General features: G+C 42.0%; 1 protein-coding gene across 1 annotated transcript in view; it reads right to left on the bottom strand.

The window, feature by feature from the left end:
* STK32B (serine/threonine kinase 32B) overlaps nucleotides 1-20,088 on the bottom strand; it is a 416,355-nt gene that overhangs the window by 80,785 nt on the left and 315,482 nt on the right. The window contains exon 6 of the mRNA XM_003800212.1: nucleotides 2,431-2,520. Within this exon, the coding sequence (XP_003800260.1) occupies nucleotides 2,431-2,520 (90 nt within the window). The remainder of the gene's footprint in view (nucleotides 1-2,430; nucleotides 2,521-20,088) is intronic.

Here is a 20,088-nt window from a genome sequence, read left to right as displayed (position 1 = left end):
GGGTGCCTGTGGTCCCAGCTACTTGGGAGGCGGAGGCAGGAGACTCGCTTGAGCCCAGGAGTTGGAGGTTGCTGTGAGCTGTGAAGCCACGGCACTCTACCCAGGGGGATAGCTTGAGGTTCTGTCTCAAAAAAATAAAATAAAATAAAATAAAATAATAAATAAAACTACGAATGAAAAGCACTTAGCTCAGTGCCTGACAAAAGTTAGTTTCTAGTATTTTTACCATTACAGGTATTTATTACCAAACTTCATTGATTTTATTCATGTGGTAAGTTAAAGATGGATGACAGAAGTTGTGGATTCTGGGGAGATGGTAGCATAGATGTGAATCTCCACAAGTCCACACAGAAAAACCAACAGCTAAGCCAAAAATCAATGGATGTTATTTACCACAAAAGTAGATTGTCCTGACAATTCTCAAGATGCAAGTGGGTGGGAAAAAAATACACCCTTGACAAGATCTCGGTGGCAGTGACCTCTATACAGGAAGAAACAGGACAAGCAACAAGCACCATCCTTTGGACTAGAAAACAAAGGTCTCCAAACAGCTGGCAGTTATTCCCTGGGAAGCACAGCTGACCAGTCTGAGAACAGCTGCTGAAACTGCCCGACACAACATCAGAGGAGTGAAGAGGACCCTTGATAAGCTCTAAAGGAGGTGGGGCATCTGGGATAGGAAAACTCTTTTATCCATACAGCTCCAGCTCCTGCTAGGAAAAGCCTCCAGAAAGTGTGGGGTGGAACCAAAGAGGGCAGGGCAGAGGAAAGAGACAAAAACAAGAAAGAGGCTGTCCAGATAAATGTGGGGGACAGAAACAGGAAGCCTCAGCAGCACAAAGCTGCCTCCCACTATGACGCTTCACAAAAAAAGCAGTGGAGAAAGTCTGTTTGGTGAGGAAAGCTCTCCCAAACCAGGCTGTCTACTGCAAGTTCAGGAAAACTAATTTCATACAAAAATGAGCAGCATAAAAGTATCAAAGTCAAATTCCATATAACAGTATTATAAGAAATAAGAAAATAAAGAGCAGAATAACACTATTATAGTGAAAATACCCTTTGGAAAGATGGGCCAATAAAACAGATCAAACCTGTAACCTATGGCTTCTAACTGGCGAGTTGCTTCCTTGACAGCCCCTGCAGTGAACCAGGCCTTCTGGTGCCCATGCCCCACACATCTCCCTTCCACATGGTGGCCACAGGTCTTGCTTGGGCCAGCTGAACATCAGGAAATGTGAAGCTAGCAGAGTCTTGATGAGCATCTGGGAACTGCATGTGAGGGAGTGCATTCTCGTCCCCTTGCTGATGAAAAACCACATAGACAGACAGGCCTGTTCATCCCAATGCACCAGCTGAGCCCAGTTCCCAGCTGACCTACCAGCCAAAAACATCTGCATCAGTGAACCCAGCCACAACTAGCATAAGAACCATCCTGTCAACCAAAGAACTGTGAGAAATAATATGTAGAATCATTGTTCTAAGCTGATAAGCTTTGAAATGTGCCCTGGTGGGTTTTTTACACAGTAATTGATAAATAACATAGGTATACAGAAATAATAACTTAAGACATTAAGGGTATTGTACAGGACATAAAAATTCTACTTTTTATTAGAATAAAATTTTCAGACATCAGGCTAGAGAACTAAATAAAAAATTATAAATAAAGAGAAAATCACTTCAGAAATAAAGACTTCACTAGAAAACACAAAAAGCAAATAAACACAACAGATGATGCCTTAAGGGAAAGAAAGATGACAGGAGAAGTGAAGGCAGAGGTAATAAACATGTTGAGGACTGGCAAAGATCCAACATCTACATAATAGGCCTCCCTAACAAAGCAACCTAAAGCAAGAGAATAGAATGTGTACTAAAAATAATGACACCTCCACAAAAATTCCTAAAGAAAAACCCATGTGAAACTACACACTGAAAGAGAACTGTGTAATTAGGAACATAGACCCAGCATGACCAGCACCAAGTTAAATTCTGGCAACACCACTGGTCTTTAATGAAAAAGGAAATACAGTAGATCTCCCATGGTTGACCACCTCCCAGCATTTTCATAGACCAGCCAGGAGTGCACTCCATGTACTTGATGGAAGTTCCTTATGGTGACCACCTCCATCTGTTGACCAGTTTGTTACAGTTCTTGGTCGCTCAATTTACATGGGTTGGTTCTACTATACCTGTTTTGTTTGCTCCCCTCCCAAACTTAAGGCTTTCTGGATGGGTAGGAATTTCCTAGAAAACTCAGGGAGGGAGGGTGTTCCTGGCAAGGTAGACTACTTGGAAAAAGCCCAGAGCTTGAAGAAAGTGTGGTATATACCAGAAACATGGAGATCTAGGGGCGGGGTGACAGATGGAACAGGACAGATTCTGAGTCTTAGTCTGGGCCTGATCACACCAAAAGAAAGGGCGTGGAAGACTCACCCATGTAAGGCTTGGTGCCAGCCATGGAGAAGGCCTTCTCTCCTCCCTTCACTACTGTGGCGATGTTGAAGTCTGTAATGTGGACGTGACCTGTAAATAAGAAAGAGAAACTTCATTAGCAAGAGCTGTAGGTAGCTGGGTTATTTAAAGCTGTGGTCTTTAAAGGGGAGATACAGGAAGAAAATAGTCCAACTTCTATTTATAATATTTTGCCTGGTACTTTAAAAGTGTCTATTTTGTGTGCACGTTTTTGAATGTGAATTTGTTTGATAGTGTATGCATATTATTTGCAAGTGAGAATGCTTATATTGATGAGCAGGATAAAAAAAATTCATGGATTAAAAGTTCAGAGACATTGATGTACATAATGAAAGCTCTCAGGAAAATTGTGGGTGGGCTGTGGCTGGCAGAGAGGTAGGTGAAAAGGATTCTCTCGCCCAGAGGACACTGATTGTCCTGCTGTTTGTCAGTGATGCCCTTGGGACTATACTGGATGAATTTAGTAGAAAGGGGCTGGAAGGTTGAGACCACCTTCCATGCTCCCTGAAGTGATGACTGGAGATGGTACACAGATGGCTGGGTGCACCTGCACCCAGGTATTCAAGACACACGACAAGGAAGGAGAAAGAGAGGAAGGAAGGGAGGGACAGGTGAGGAGAACTCGGCTTCTACAACAACCCTCTGAGATGGGCATTTCATTATTATCGTCCCCATTTAATAGATGAGGAAACTGATGCCCTTGGAGAGTAAGGCATTTCCCCAAAGTCACACAGCTAATCCCAACAGAGCTGAGACCCAAACCATGGAAGTTGAGTCTCAGAGTCTGCGCACCAGCCACTGCTCCACCCTGCCCCCTGCAGACAGGACTGTGGGTGGCCACTGGGGGGACACCAACTCCAGCCACAGAGAGAGGCACTTGCCCTCTGGGGAACTAGGAACATGAAGGAGAACAGCTCTGAGAGCCATGATTAGTAGATGAGATGTGCAACCACACTTCTATTTGTCTGTTATCACATCATGAGAAGAAGGATGGTTGTACTTTTGCCAAAACTGACAGTGGAATTTGCAAAATTGATTCTGGGGGCCTTAGAGGGCACCTCCAAGAGTGGGTAGACTCATCCAAGAGCTTGTGCACTGCAGCCTGCTGAGAGGCCCAGGGGACTGCCTATAGGAGAGGTCTGCCTTGGTGGACAAAAAAGGCCATCAGCGGTTTTACCTAACAACCCTCAAATCCCAGGCTTGGCTGCTGGCACTGACCTGTGAGCAAGCAGCTTGGCCAGGTATTCTGTGTGTGATCTTAGGTGAGATGCAGCAGCAAGGCCCTTATTTTGTGACGATCTGTAATACTGTCCTGTGCTTCTGGATGAAAGTTAAGTCACCCAGCCAGGTCTTTGGTGAGCACAGGGCTCCCACCCACGTAGCATTCCTGCTTCATGCCCACCTGCATCAGCCACTGGGGCTTCCTCAGGCCTCTCCCTGTGGCTGGAGTTGGTGTCCCCCCAGTAGCCACCCACAGTCCTGTCTTCAGGGGGCAGGGTGGAGCAGTGGCTGGTGCGCAGACTCTGAGACTCAACTGCCATGGTTTGGGTCTCAGCTCTGTTGGGATTAGCTGTTGTGACTTTGGGGAAATGACTTACTCTTCAAGGGCATCAGTTTCCTCATCTATTAAATGGGGATGATAATAATGAAATGCCCATTTCAGAGGATTGTGTAGGAGCCAGGGAGTTAACACACATGAGATGGTATTAGAGTGATGCAGACATGCAGGACGGGGGGGAAGGTCCTCGGAAGTATTCGCACTTGGCGTTATAATCCCTCCAAGGCATGGCTCAAACCCCATCTTCCCCAGCCAGGGCCATCCACTCCTCGTCCCCTCAGATTCCCTCATTTCTAGTGCTTACAGAAAAGCAAATTGTCATTGTTGTGTGGCCCATGAGTGGGTGCATATCTCAGTCACGGCTTAGCTCTGCACACGCTGCTCCCACACAGTGGCACAGACCACCAAGTGAGCATTCTGGGCCTGTAAATATGGCTTTCATTTGGAATTCTTTTCTTTGGATTTCTTCTTACTTCTCCCCTCTTTAAAAAGATTATTATTTGAATTATGAAAGTGATACCAACTTGTTATAATTAACGTCAAAGTATAAAATATGGAAATGTTTAGAATAGAATATGTTTTTGAGTTACCCCATTTAGCCCCTGCTGCCTTACCCCCAGGCCCGTGGAATCACAGAGTCACCTGCCCCTTGTATTACTTCTCCCTTTGCTAACTCATATTCACACATGTTGGGACCTGTTTCTTCTTACAATAAAGAGCTCATACTCCATGGGATGTTCTAGAAGTCACTTCTGCATTCGCCATATACATGGACATCTTTCCAAGTTAGTACACATGGGTCTACCTGTGACAAGCAAAATCCCTTATTCTCTATTCTAAATTTACTTTTTTACCACAATTAATTTGGTGATAATATTTGACCTGAAACTTCTTTTTTTATTAGTTTTATTTATTCCATTTAGGGTGACTGTTTTTCTAGAGAAATATTAATCTACTTGACTACAAGGTGTTCCTCCAACCCCCTATGGGGTACCACATAATATAAAGATCCTATTATTTTAAAATGTTATTACATATTACATGTTAGACACATGATTTTATATTATTACTGATGTTGCCTAATATAAATATGTTTTAGAATTTTAAAAATGCTGAATTATGAAAGCATACCTGCCTTGAAGGGTTTCAGATAAGAAATTGTGGACTCGTCATTGCAAAATATTCCATAGTATGGTTGTATCCTATTTTATTCAACAGTTCCCTAGTAGGGGGTATTCAGTTTTGTTTGCTTAATTGTTTGTCTTATTATTATAAAATATGCAACAATGTACATTCATGAACAAACATTTATATGTTGGTACTTTGACTGGATAAATCCCCAGAAGTCGGGCTACCAGGTTATGCATATTGTTTCAAAAGGCTATAATTTATAGTACCACAAACATAATATTAGAGTGTGAATTTCTCTGCACTTTACCAGCACTGCTTATCAGTGATTTCACGTCTTGCAGATCACATGGTGGGAGATGATAGAACAGAGAGCAGGGCCACATGTGGCCCATGTGATCTGCCCCCCATGAACTGCCTCCCTGGATTTGTGCCTGGATTTCAAGCAGAGCTCCTTGTCTACAAGATACATTTACTCTTTTCTCTACTATATATTGGAAATACTTTCTCCTAGTCTAGTGTTTATGTTTTGACTTTATTTATAGTGCTTTTGCCATAAAAAACTTTTTTAGAAAGCAAACAATATGTTGGGTCAATTATGACAGGAGTTTATCCGAGTAATAGACCAGGTTGCTTCATCTTCACTTTTGCTTCTTTTCAATGTTTTCTTAGTAATTCTCAGACATTTACTTGCCTAAGTGAACTTGAGACAAATCATGTCCAGTTTTGGGAAACAGCTCCATTCAGATTTTGATAAGAATGACCTCAACTCATCTATACGTGGAATCAAGAAGTGATTAATTTAATTTTTCCATCTAGGGGCAGGACACACTCCTTCCTTCAGACGCTGCTTTATCCTGTCAGTACACGTCTAGTGTTCTCTCATGATTTCCTAGGTGACTTTATTTCTAGGTATTTCCTAGTTCTGATCAGAATTTTGAATGGGAATGTTTTCCATTTATTTTTCTACCTAACTGTTGTCAGTGTAATAAAAAGCTATTGAGTTTTACTTATGTATCTCTTACTGGACTACTCTATAATCTTCCTTGGCAGAAGCTTCTGGTTATCTCTCAATATCCCATCTCCCTTCTGCATACAGTAATAGAATTTTTAGGCCACCCAACTAAAGACTACACTTCCTAGACTCCCTTGCAGAGGGATGTGGTCAAATGACCAGGTTCTGACCAATGGGATGTGAGCAGAATAGGTCCCTTCAGGTTATCTCCTGGAAGGGAGTGGGAATCCCTTACTTCTCTGAATCCCCCACCCCCACCACCTGGGCTGCTGTCTGTGGACTTGGGGAGGCATTTTGTGTCACGCAGATGAGGAGCAACAAGATAAAAGGAGCCCAGCCATTGTAAACGTCTCTGGAGGACAGATTGGACTTTTACTTGGCAGCAAAAAATATTTTGTGTAATTCCTTATGTGTGTATGTGTGTCTTTGAAAAGCAGTCAAACCTGTCTCTTAGTTTTTATAACCCCTCATTTTGATAGTTTTTTTCATTGACTCTTTTGGTCTTTCTAGGCTTAGAGTCACACTATCTGTTATTATCTGATAGTCACACTGTCTTGTTATTTCTCCTGTGGAGAGGCATACAACGGAGTGGTTAAGAACATCCTCCTTAGGGTCAGACTGCCCAGGAGCAAATGGTTGTGATCCTGTGGTGGACCCATGCTGTTTCTGGCCCTCAAATCCTGTGTGTCAGCACTTAGCCCTCACATACCTGGCTTTAGGAGCAGGGCCTGGGGCTCCAGCTGGTTCTCTGGCTGCCCTGCCCTATGGCAGCTGGCTTAGAGTGGAACATATGATGCAACTGGGGCCAATGGAAGTTGAGAAATGATTTTCTAGAGCAGTGTTTTTCAACCTTTTCTATCCTATGGCACACTTGAACCTATATAAACTACTGTGGCACATTTATGTTGATTTAAAAAAGAGTTAAAAAAAGAAAACAATTACTGTGCTATGGACGTCTTTCAAAATTAATTAATGATCTTCTAAAATTTCCGTGGCACACCAGTATGCTGCAACAAACTGGTTGAAAATCACTGTTCTAGAGGCTTCCGGACATGAAATTGTCACAGTCTGTTTTCCAGGAGCCATCTAAAATGATGTCCTCTGTCTTTGGCCAGTGTCATGTGAAGATATAATTCCCTAGAACTACAGAAATCATTTTCTACCACAAAGAAAGCCAGCTTGAGAATGGAACCTAGCATGGAGAAAGCAGAAGTTCAAGGATAGCAGAGAGAAGGGGCCAGAGCCTGGTCAATCCTGGCCTGAAACATCATTACACTGGACTCCAGCTCTCTGAGCTAAGATGCCCTTCACTGCTCAGGACTGTGAGTGGGGTTCTTTGTTCCTTGTCAGCAGCAGTGTCCCAGCTGATGCAGCTACTTACTGACTGTGTGGTCTGGGCAGGTGGTTTAACGTCTGTCAGGCTCAGATGCCTCATCTGTAGAGTGGAGCTAATATTAACAAGCACTCTGTAAAGGTTGAACAAAGTAGCTGAGGCCTGAGAACATGACATCTGAGCAAAGACCTGAAGATGAGGGGAGCCGGCTACTGATCTTGGAAGGAGAAGGTCTCCGGCTGGGGCTGTCATGCAAGGGTCCTGCAGAGGATGAGCAAAGATGCTAGGAGAGCAGGCAGCGAGCAGAAGAGGGGCTTGGGAAGGCAGGGGTGGGCTTGCACCGCCTGCGAGACCTCAGTGAGGACTTTGACTTGATCTGACTTGATTTTGATACCACTTTGGCTGCTGTGAATGTGGAACCAAAGCAGGGAAACTGATAAAGAGGAAAGAAGATGGTGTTAATAGCAGGTGTAGGGCAGGTGTTTAGTCTCCTACTAAGACCCCGGGAGGAAGGTCTTACTGCCCTTGTTTTTTCAGAATAACTGAAAAAAAAAATCGGAGGCTTCAGACACTTGTGACTGGTCTGAGATGGCACAGAGGATATGCACAGAAGCTGGGGAGGGGGGCAGCTTTCCCACTGCCCTGCTCTCCCTTTCAGAGCCCAGTTGGGTGGCCCCTGCCTGGCCTCCTCTGGCCCTCGGGGCTGCTGTGGAACAGAAGTCATGTTTGTACTAGGGCTGCATGTGCAGCAGGAGAACCCTGCATAAGGCACCCAGAGTCCCAGTGCATGCTCCCCCACTTCCCAGTCAGCTTCCCCCAGGGGTTGAGTGAAGATACAGGAAGGTGAAAATTAATGTCCAGCAAGGTTCCCTAGGAGTCCTTCTTGGGAGAATGGAAACTTACTACCATAAACGATGAAGTTATAAACCGAGTGTTGGGTTATTTATTTTCCATGAACTGAAATCATCCAAAACTCCAAAAAGATATCAGAACATCGTGTGTGACCCATCAGTACAGATTCTAATAAGAGTGTCCACGACCAATAACATCTCCTGGTCCTGTTTACATATCCTGCTTTCCAGACATGCACGTCTCCTTTCTCTGAACGCACAGAAACTCATTTCACCTCTGAGCCTTTGGCATCTCTTGGATGCTCTTCCTTCTCCTCTGCCTGGCGGACTTTCGTTATTTCTTCAGAGCCTTGCCCAAGAGTTGCCAGTTGAGCATCTGGCTTTTGTTGACCTACTTCCACTCACAGGGAACTCACTCCCACAGAGGGTGGAATCTCTGACTGTGTTTTAGGCAGTTTGGGCTGCTAAAGCAAGATCTCATAGACTAGGTGGGTTAAATGAAAGACATTCATTTCCCACAGTTCTGAAGACCAGAAGTCTGTGGCAGGGTGACAGTATGGTCGGGTTCTTGGTGAGGGCCCCTGCTATGGTTCAAATGTATATGTTCCTTCATCATCAATGTGATACTTATAGTCAGCCTTCAGGATTCACAGGGAGAACTGGTTCCAGGAAACCCTAGGGATAACAAAATCTGCAGATGCTCAATTCCTCTATATAAAATGGCTTAGTACTTGCATATAAACTATGCATACTCTCCCAGAAACTTTAAGTTATCTCTAAGTTACTTATAACACCTAATATAATGTAACTGCTATGCAAATAGTTATATTTTGGTTGCAAATGTTGTTTTAACATTTATATTATTTTTTATTGCTGTATCATTATTTTTGGGTTTCATTTTATTGTGTTTCCAGAAATTTTTGATCCGTGGCTGGTTGGATCTATGGTAGAACCTGTGTCCACAGAGGGTTGACTGTGTTAGGAGATGGAACCTTTAGGAAGAGATTATGTTGTGAATGCAATTAGTGACTATATCAGAGAGTCCTCACCCAGCATCCATTCACCCTTCCACCTTCTCAGAAGCAACAGCAGCCCTTGCCAGACACTGAATCTGCCTGTGCCTTGGCCTTAAACTTCTTAGCCTCCAGAACTGTGAGAAATAAGCTTCCATTATTCATAAACTACCCAGTCTAAAATATTTTGTTACAGTAGTGGGATGAGCTCAGACACACCCTCCTGGTCTATAAGTGGCTGCTTTCTGCTGTGTCCTCACATGGTGGAGAGCGTTCTGGTCCCTTCATCCCTTGTCAGGACACCAGTCCCACCCTGGGGGCTTTGCCTGGTTACCTCATCCACATCCAAGTACCTCCCAAAAGCCCCACTTCCAAATGCTATCACACTGGAGGTTAGGATTTCAACATGGATTTTCAAGAAGCACAAACATTCAGTCCACAGCAAAGGGGGGTAAGCCTCCCATCTGGATGCCCCTGTTTACACATTGTCATTCCCATGCTGTGCCTGTCATCTCGTCTATCTCCTCAAGGCCAGCAATCCTGCCTTGGTCACTTTTGTGTCCCCAGTACCTTGGCACTTCCTGGCCTTGAAAAGGGGCTCATTGACTGGCTGTTGACTGCCTAACTCACCAACCAAATACATGGCTGCAGGAGAGAGGCTGAGCAAGCAGAATGTATGGCCACACTCCTTCCTCACTGTGTGTAGAGCAACGGTGACACTCGCAGGAGCTGACAGTGTCCCACTTCAACTCTTGACTTTTAGGATTGCAGGAGCACCACTTTCCCAGCCTGACTTCATATGGGCAGAAACCGACCACCTTCTCCATGGTTTTTACAGTCACTGGTGATGATGTCAAGGTTGGCACTGTAAAGACTTGAAAACTTGGGCTATTTTTGGACTAAGAAAGCACATGAACCATGTGACTTGGAGGGAATCCTCATTCCTTTCTTCACTCAGCAAGTGTGAGTTGAGCACCTGCTCCCTGTGTGTATGGGGTTGGGGGCTTGAACTTGCCGATGCTGAGAATGTGCCAGTTCCTGGCACTCCCCGTCCAGACTCAGGAGAAAGTCCCCAAGCTTGCTGCATTTTGTTGCATATCCATGCACTTGTTCTGGAGCCTGATTTCTGCCCCACCATGCCTCTTCCCTTCCCTTTCCTTCCCTGGCTCAGCTCCAACCCCACATGGGTATTTAGTAAACACCAGATAGCTTGGGAGAAGGTGGGGTCTTCTCAAAGGGGCAGGTCTGATTTAGGTGCAGTAAATGCTTAGTTCTATCCTCCAGGCCCTATTTTGAAGGGTGCCAGGCCTCCTTGGGTATGCCTGGGAGTGGGTGCAAAGATAGCAGCCCCTCGGAGAGGTAGAGGTCAGGATGGAAAGGAACATGTGAGAGGTGATCTCCTTCCAGAACATTCTCTGCACTCACTGCTGATAAGAACACATTTCTGAGGCATTGGTGCAGATCTTAATGCCAGCTGCCCATCTTCCACACAGGACCACACACCCTAGAACTACTCTTCCCTCCCATTTATCTTCATTCAGATTATAGCAGGAAAAGAAAAAAGAAACCACTCAAATTCCAGGGCACAAGCTTGTACAGGCATCATTTGCCTCACAGCAGTAGGAAGACTGTGTTGTCTGATAGAGAAGGCAGAGACCCTTTGGTCTTTCCTCTTGCATTGGACGTGGCTTCCTCTTGCTCCTTGGTCATGGGGTGGGAGCCCACGGCCTGCAAAAACTCTCCGCTCCAGGTGCAGAGTGAAACAGGACACAGTTATAACTAACACTGCTCTTCTGGGCTCCCTGGCTCAGTGAGCTGCTTCACTGAGGTTTGGGGGGACACTCCCATCCTGACTGATTCTAGCACCCACTTCCTTCTGGATGCCTTGTGATTGGTGAGGCTGGCCTGGAATTTGCACTCTGTTTGAGCCTAATCATGAAAACCACTTAACCCCAGGCTTTTGAGAGGGTTCAGACACTTGGTTTCTTTCATCTTTTCTCTATTTCCATGGCCCCTAACCTTAAGCTATTAAGGTTTCTGGGTTAGCCACTGTCCCAGAGCCAAGGCTACCTGACTAATACACTTCTCTTCCCCCTCACTGTGTTGGGCATGTGATTTCACAAATGAATATGATACAATGAGTATCATTTTGGAGAAACTTCCTAATTTCTTTCCTGACCATGATCTGCACCTTGCCATGGCTCTGTGACCCACCAGGCTAAGTGCCTATTCTGACACTCAGCATCCTCTCCCTCCCCCTTCTTTGCTAACTCCTATATCACAAGGGCCAGAGGGAAACCCACATCTCCTGACTCTTGGAGCCAGGGTTCTGGGCAGGATTTAGGTTTAGGGAAGTTTGGTGAAGCCAAGCAAAGGATATCTTTCTGCCACAGGCAGCAGAGTTTGTAGGGACATGGCCTCTCTGAACCCCAGTGGGTCATCCCCTTCACAATGTGAGCCACTGAGGAAGTGACCATGCAGCCCAGGGCCCTGGAGCTAGAATTTATTTTATTTTATTTTTATTTATTTATTTATTTATTTTTATTAAATCATAGCTGTGTATATTAATGCAGTCATGGGGTACAGTGTGCTGATTTTATATACAATTTGAAATATTTTCACCAAACTGGTTAACATAGCCTTTAAGGCATTTTCTTAGTTATTGTGTTAAGACATTTATATTCCGCATTTAGAAAGATTCACATGTACCCTTGTAAGAATAGCCCAATTATAGCCCTGGAGCTAGAATTTAAGCTCCAAGCAGCTTCACCCCGAGGCCTCTTGCCTTCCTGCCTCATTAGTCTGTTCAGAAGGTCTATTTCATCTTGATTAAGTCTAGTGAGGGGATGTGATTCCAAATATTGATCCATTTCCTCTACATTGTCAAATTTCTGGGCATAGAGTTTCTTGTAGTATTCAGAGATAATCTCTTATATCTCGGTGGCATCTGTTGTTCTTTTCCCTTTATTATTCCTGATTGAGATTACTAGAGATTTTACTTTTCTGTTTCTAGTAAGTTTGGCCAAGGATTTGTCTATTTTATTTACTTTTTCAAAAAACCAGCCTTTTGTTTAGTTAATTTTTTGAATGATTTTTTTGTTTTCAACTTCATTAATCTCTGATTTAATTTTGGCTATTTGTTTTCTGCTGTTTGGTTTAGGGTTAGGTTGTTCTTTTCCAGTTCCATAAGTGGTTTATGAGCTTGCTGATGTGTTTACTTTCATTTTTTCGAAGGTAGGCATCTAGCACAATAAATTTTCCTCTCAAGACTGCTTTAGCTGTATCCCAGAGGTTTTGGTAACTTGTGTCTTCATTGTTGTTATGTTTGAGGGAATTAACAATTTCCTCTTTAATCTCTTCCTGAACATCAGCGTTCTGCTGCCATAAGCCAGGAAACTATCAGAAGCCAGATGTGTCTGGAGCAGATCCTTCCCTGACAGCTTCAGAGGGACGTGGCCAGCCAACACTTCACTCTCAAATTTTCAGTCTCCAGAGCTACGCCACAATACATTTCTGTCACTGAAGCCTTTTGGTTTGTGGGACATTGTTATGGTAGCCTTTGGAAAGATGGACTCTAGCTCCAGTCCCGAGATCTGGAGTCTCACACACCAGATCTCAGGGACTTTCAGACGCGCCCTGGCGCTGTGCTGTGGTAGACAACTCCCTTCCGGGCAGCTTTTGGAAATCAATCTCACTACAACCCTCCTACGGATGCAGAGAATAGCTTTAAACCACATTTCTATGCTTGGCCTTATTTCAGCCCTCTTGAAATTCCATCTACAACACAGGTGCAAATTTTAAATTTGAAAATGGAGAAGAAAAGAGGTGGAGCAGGATGGCGGACCGGGAGGACATTTAGCTGAGCCTTCCTAGAGCAAAACGGCAGAAGGAAAGTGCTGGATCAGTCCTGGTGTGGAATATTAGGTACAGAGGTGGTTCAGAGTGTGCAGTGTGGAGGTGCTGGATTTGGCTGGAGCTGCAGAGAACTAACACACTTGGGCAAGTTCCTGCAAGCACACCCAGGCCTCCGCAGCGGTGATGGGAGGTCCCAGAAGGAACTTCTCTCAGTTTGCCTGTGGGTCTTAGGGGAAGCTAGGTGTTCTTCAGAGCGGAATTTGGTGGTTGGATTGGGATGCTTTACCGCGGTTTGGCAACCGGTGAACCATCTATAGCGGGAAAGTTCCCAGACAGGTGGAAGGCACTGTGGCGAAAGGCACCAGTAGCCTGTGTGGGCGGGCCTCTTCCTGGGGGCCTAAGGCACAGAGGTCTGAGGTCCACCTGTGGGAAGCAGTCCTTCTCCAGGGACCCCCGCTCTCCATGGGAATGGTTGCAGGAAGTAATCTGTGAGATCTGTCTCTGAAGAATTGTTGAGAACTGTGGAATCCCAGATCTTCAGTGGCTGAGCACTGAGGTGAACAGTCTACCACCAAGAACAAATAAACTGCAAACTGCTGGAAGTCTGGGAACCAGAGAGAGATTAACCGCTGTGTTGTTTGTCCCCAAATTGGCAGCGCCACCTGGTGTCCATAAAGTATATTGCAACATAAATATATTCCTACAAAAATTGAATCTCTAGTCAGATATATGTCTATACAATTTTTTTTTTCAGTTGTTGGTGCTTTTTTGTTTTTCTTTTCTCTTCCTCAATTGGTTGCTGAGGTTGCTTACATCAGGCTATCTAAGCGGTTTTTTTGTTTTTGTTTTTATTTTCTTTTTCTTTTATCTTGTTTTAATGCATGTTGCTTTTTGCTAAGTTGCATTTGACAATGAAATTTGACAATGTAGAGGAAATGGATCAATATTTGGAATCACATCCCCTCACTAGACTTAATCAAGATGAAATAGACCTTCTGAACAGACTAATTTCAAGTACTGAGATCAAAGAAAAAAATAAAAAAAAACTCCCAACAAACCTAACCAGGACAATGACAAAGATGAAATAATAACAGACGCCTCAGAAATTAAAAAAATCCTTAATGAATATTACAAAAACTCTATTCTCAGAAATATAAAAATCTGAAGGAAATAGACAAATATTTGGAAGCACACCACCTTCCTAGACTTAGCCAGAATGAAGTGGAAATGTTGAATAGGCCTATATCAAGTTCTGAAATAGCATCAACTATACAAAATCTCACCAAAAAGAAAAGTCCAGGACCAGATTATTTCACATCAGAATTCTACCAAACCTTTAAAGAGGAACTAGTACCTATATTACTTAATCTTTTCCAAAATATAAAAAAGGAATACTACACAAAACGTTCTATGAAGCAAACATCATCTTGATTCCTAAACCAGAAAAAGACCCAACAAGAAAAGAAAATTATAGACCAATATCTCTAGTGAATATTGATGTGAAGATATTCAACAAGATCCTAACAAACAGAATCCAGCAACACATCAAACAAATTATACACCACAACCAAGTGGGTTTTATCCCAGGATTTCAAGGATAGTTCAACATATGTAAATCTATAAATATAATTCATTACATAAACAAATCAAAAAACAAAGACCATATGATTCTCTCAATTGATGCAGAAAAAGCTTTGATAATATCCAGCATCCCTTCATGATCAGAACACTTAATAAAATAGGTATAGAAGGGACATTTCTTAAACTGATAGAGGTCATCTACAGCAAACTCACAGCCAATGTTGTATTCAATGGAGTTAAATTGAAATGATTTCCACTCAGATTAGGAACCAGGCAGGTTTCCCATTGTCTGCACTGCTTTTTAACATTGTAATGGAAGTCTTAGCCATCACAATTAGGCAAAAGAAGGCGATCTAGGGTATCCATATAGGGTCAGAGGAGATCAAACTTTCACTCTTTGCAGATGATGTGATTGAATATATGGAAAACCCCAGAGATTCAACTACAAAACTCTTAGAAGTGATCAAGGAATACAGAAATGTCTCAGGCTACAAATCAATACTCACAAATCTGTAGCCTTCACACATACCAAAAATAGTCAAGCTGCAAAAACAGTCAAGGAATCTATTCCTTTTATAGTAGTGTCAAAGAAGATGAAATGTTTGGGAGGACATGAAAGATCTCTATAAAGAAAACTATGAAACTCTAAGAAAAGAAATAGCTGAAGATGTTAACAAATGCAAAAACATACCATGCTTATGGCTGGGAAGAATCATCATTGTTAAAATGTTCATACTACCCAAAGCAATATACAATTTTAATACAATCCCTATTAAAGCTCCACTGTCATACTTTAAAGACCTCAAAAAAATAATACTTCATTTTATATGAAATCAGAAAAAACCTCTAATAGCCAAGACATTACTCACAAATAAAAACAAATCAGGAGGAATCATGCTATTAGACCTCAGACTATACTATATATCGATAGTGATCAAAATAGCATGGTACTGGCACAAAAACAGAAAGGTAGATGTATGGAACAGAATAGAGAATCAAGAGATGAACCCAGCTACTTACTATAATTTGATCTTCAATAAGCCAATTAAAAACATTCAGTGGGGGAAAAGACTCCCTATTTAACAAATGGTGCTGGGCAAACTGGCTGGCGACCTGTAGAAGACTGAAACTGGACCCACACCTTTCACCATTAACTAAGATAGACTCTCGCTGGATTAAATATTTAAACTTAAGACATGAAACTATAAAAATACTAGAAGAAAGTGTAGGGAAAACACTTGAAGAAATAGGCTTGGGAGAATATTTTATGAGGAGGACCCCCTGGGCAATTGAAGCAGCATCAAAATACCCTATTGAGACCTCATCAAACTAAAAAGCTTCTGCACAGTCAAGAACACAGTAAGTAAAGCAAGCAGACAGCCCTCAGAATGGGAGAAGATATTTGCAAGTTAAGTCTCCATCAAAGATTTAATAATCAGAATCCACAGAGAAATCAAACGTATTAGTAAGAAAAGAATAAGTGATCCCATCTCAGGGTGGGCAAGGGACTTGAAGAGAAACTTCTCTGAAGAAGACAGGCACATGGCCTACAGACACATGAAAACATGATCATCATCCTAAATCATCAGAGAAATGCAAATCAAAACCACATTGAGATATCATCTAACTCCAGTAAGATTAGCCAACATCACAAAATTCCAAAACCATAGATCTTGGCATGGATGTGGAAAAAAGGGAACACTTCTGCACTGGTGGTGGGAATGAAAACTAATACATTCCTTTTGGAAAGATGTTTGGAAATCACTTAGGGATGTAAAAATAGACCTGCCATTAGATCCTACAATTCTTCTACTAGGTATATATCCAGAAGACTAAAAATCACATTATAACAAAGATGTTTGTACCAGAATGTTTATTGCAGCCCAACTCATAATTGCTAAGTCATGGAAGAAGCCCAAGTGCCCATTGACCCATGAATGGATTAATAAATTGTGGTATATGTACACCATGGAATATTATGTAGCCTTAAAAAGATGAAGACTTTACCTCTTTTATGTTTACATGGATGGAGCTGGAACATATTCTTCTTAGAAAAGTATCTCAATAATGGAAGAAAAAGTATCCAATGTACTCATCCCTACTATGAAACCAATTTATAAATACCCACACTTCCATATAAATGCTGTAACCCAAGTACAGCCCAAGATGAAGGGGAAAGAGCAGGAGGAGGGGAGGGGAGGAGGGAGGCTGGGTGGAGGGAGGGTAATTGGTGGGACCACACCTATGGTGCATTTTACAAAGGTACATATTAAATCTACTAAGTGTAGAATATAAATGTCTTAACAAAATAACTAAGAAAATGTGGTGAAGGCTATGTTAACCAGTTTTATGAAACTATTTCAAATTGTATATAAAACCAGCACATTGTACCCTATAATTGCATTAATGTACACAGCTATGATTTAATAATTTAGAAAAAAGAATGGAAGAAAATGTATCCAATGTACTCAGCCCTAATATGAAATCAATTCATAAACACCCTCTCTTCCATATGAATGCTATAATGCAGGGGTCCTCAAACTTTTTAAAGAGGGGATCAGTTCACTGTCCCTCAGACCATTGGAGGGCTGGACTGTGGGCCCCTGGACGAGTTAGCTGCTAAGCAGAACAGGCAGTGGTGGCAAAAACACTTGGCAGGCCAGATAAATGTCCTAGGCAGGTCACATGTGGCCCACAGGCCATAGTTTGAGGACGCCTGCACCCACTACAGCCCAAGATGAAGGAGGAAGAGGAGGCGGAGGGGAGGGAAGGAGGGAGGCTGGGTGGAGGGAGGGTAATTGGTGGGACCACACTTATGGTGCATTTTACAAGGGTACATGTTAAATCTACTAAGTGTAGAATATAAATGTCTTAACACAATAACTAAGAAAATGTGTGGAAGGCTATGTTAACCAGTTTCATGAAAGTATGTCAAATTGTATATAAAACCAGCACATTATACCCCATAATTGCATTATTGAACATAGCTATGATTTAAAAAAAAAATCCCTGGTCTGGATTGAATTCTATCAAATCTTCAAAGAAGAGCTTATACCCATACTGCAGATATTATTCCAAAAAATTGAGAAGGAAGGAATCTTCCCCAACATGTTCTATGAAGCAAACATCATCTTGATACCAAAACAAGGAAAAGACCCAACTTAAAAGGAGAACTGCAAACCAATTTCACTAATGAATACAGATGAAAAATTCTCAATAAAGCCTAGTGAATAGATTACGGCTTATCATTTAAAAAGTCATACATCACTACCAAATAGGATTCATCCCAGGGATGCAAGGCTGGTTTAACATACACAAATCCATAAACATAATTCACCATATCAACAGGAGCAAAAACAAAGACCATATGATCATCTCAATAGATGCAGAAAAAGCATTTGATAAAATACAACATCCTTTCCTAATTAGAATGCTGAAAAATATAGGCTATAGTGGCATATTCCTTGAACTGATTGAAACCATCTATGACAAACCCACAGCTAATATACTGAATGGAGCAAAACTGAAAGCTTTTCCATGAAGAACTGGAACAAGACAAGGGTATCCTCTATTGCTACTACCATTCAACATAGTGCTGGAAGTTCTAGCCAATACAATCAGGCAAGAGAAGGAAATTAAAGGCATACAAATAGTGACAGAGGAAGTGAAACACCCCCTCTTTGCTGATGATATGATCTTATACTTAGAGAACCCCAAAGACACAACTACAAGACTTCTGGAAGTGTTCAAGAAATACAGTAATATCTCAGGATATAAAATCAATGTCCACAAATCAGTAGCCTTTGTATATGCCAAGAACAGCCAAGATGAGAAGGAAATCAAGGACAAAATACCCCTCTCAGTAGCTCCAAAGAAAATGAAATACCTAGGAATACACCTCACAAAAGAGGTGAAGGACCTTTATTAAAAAACTATGAACCCCTAAGAAAAAAATAGCAGAAGATATTAACAAGTGGAAGAACCATGATCATGGCTGGAAAGAATCAACATTGTTAGTTACCATTCAATTCAATAAAAAAAAAAAAAGAATCAACATTGTTAAAATGTCTATACTTCTCAAAGCAATCTACAGATTCAATGGTATCCTCTTAAATTACCAACATCATACCTTTAAGACTTGAAAAAACAATTCTTCAAAAAGAAAAAAGAATTCTTCGTTTTGTATGGAACCAGAAAAAAATCCTGTGTAGCCAAGGCAATTCTTTTTTTTGGGGGGGGGGGACAGAGTCTCATTGTGTTGCCCATGGTAGTGTCATGGCATCATGGCTCACAACAACTTCCAACTCCTGGGGAATTCTTAATAATAAAAGCAAAGCTCAGGGCATCAGCCTACCACACTTTAGGCTGTACTACAAGGCCATAGTGATCTAAACAGAATGATATTGGCACAAAAATAGAGACATAGACATTTTTATAGAAAACCAGGAGATGAAACAAACATCTTACAGCCACCTAATCTTTGATAAACCAAATAAGAACATACATTGGGGGAAAGAATCCCTATCCAACAAATGGTGCTGGGAGAAGTGGATATCCACATGTAAAAGAATGAAACTGGCCCTGCACTTTCCCACTCACAAAAATTGATTCGAGATGGATAAAAGACCTAAATCTAAGGCATGAAACAATTAAAATCCTGAAAGAAAGTATGGGAAAACACTGGAAGCTATCAGCCTGGGGAAGGACTTTATGAGGAAGACTTCTGTGGCAATTGCAACAATAACCAAAATAAACAAATGGAACTTAATGAAACTGAAAAGCTTCTGTACAGTTAAGGCGACCTCAACCAAAGCAAACAGAAATCCTACAATCTGGGAAAGGATATTTGCATATTTTGAATCAGAAAAAAGCTTGATAACTAGGATCTACAGAGAACTGAAATTAATCAACATAAAAAGAGCCAACAATCCCTCAGATCACTGGGCAAGAGAGATGAATAGAATCTTTTCTAAAGCAGACAGATGAATAGCTAACAAACATATGAAAAAATGTGCATCATCCCTAATTATTAGAGAAATGCAATTCAAAACCACCCTGAAATATCCTCTAACCCCAGTGAAAATGGCCCACATCACAAAGTCTCAAAACTGCAGTTGCTGGTGTGGATATGGAGAGAAGGGAACACTTTTACACTGCTGGTGGGACTGCAAACTAATACAACCTTTTTGGAAGGCAGTATGGAGAACCCTCAAAGAACTCAAGCTTGACCTCTCATTTGATCCTTCAATCCCACTGCTGGGCATCTACCCAGAAAAAAAAAAAAA

The sequence above is a fragment of the Otolemur garnettii genome, unplaced genomic scaffold, assembly GCF_000181295.1.
Source record: "Otolemur garnettii isolate 467f Iridium unplaced genomic scaffold, OtoGar3 scaffold00171, whole genome shotgun sequence".
NCBI lineage: Eukaryota > Metazoa > Chordata > Mammalia > Primates > Galagidae > Otolemur > Otolemur garnettii.
Note: the sequence above shows the minus strand (reverse complement) of the source record. Positions and strands in the feature narration are given on the sequence as shown.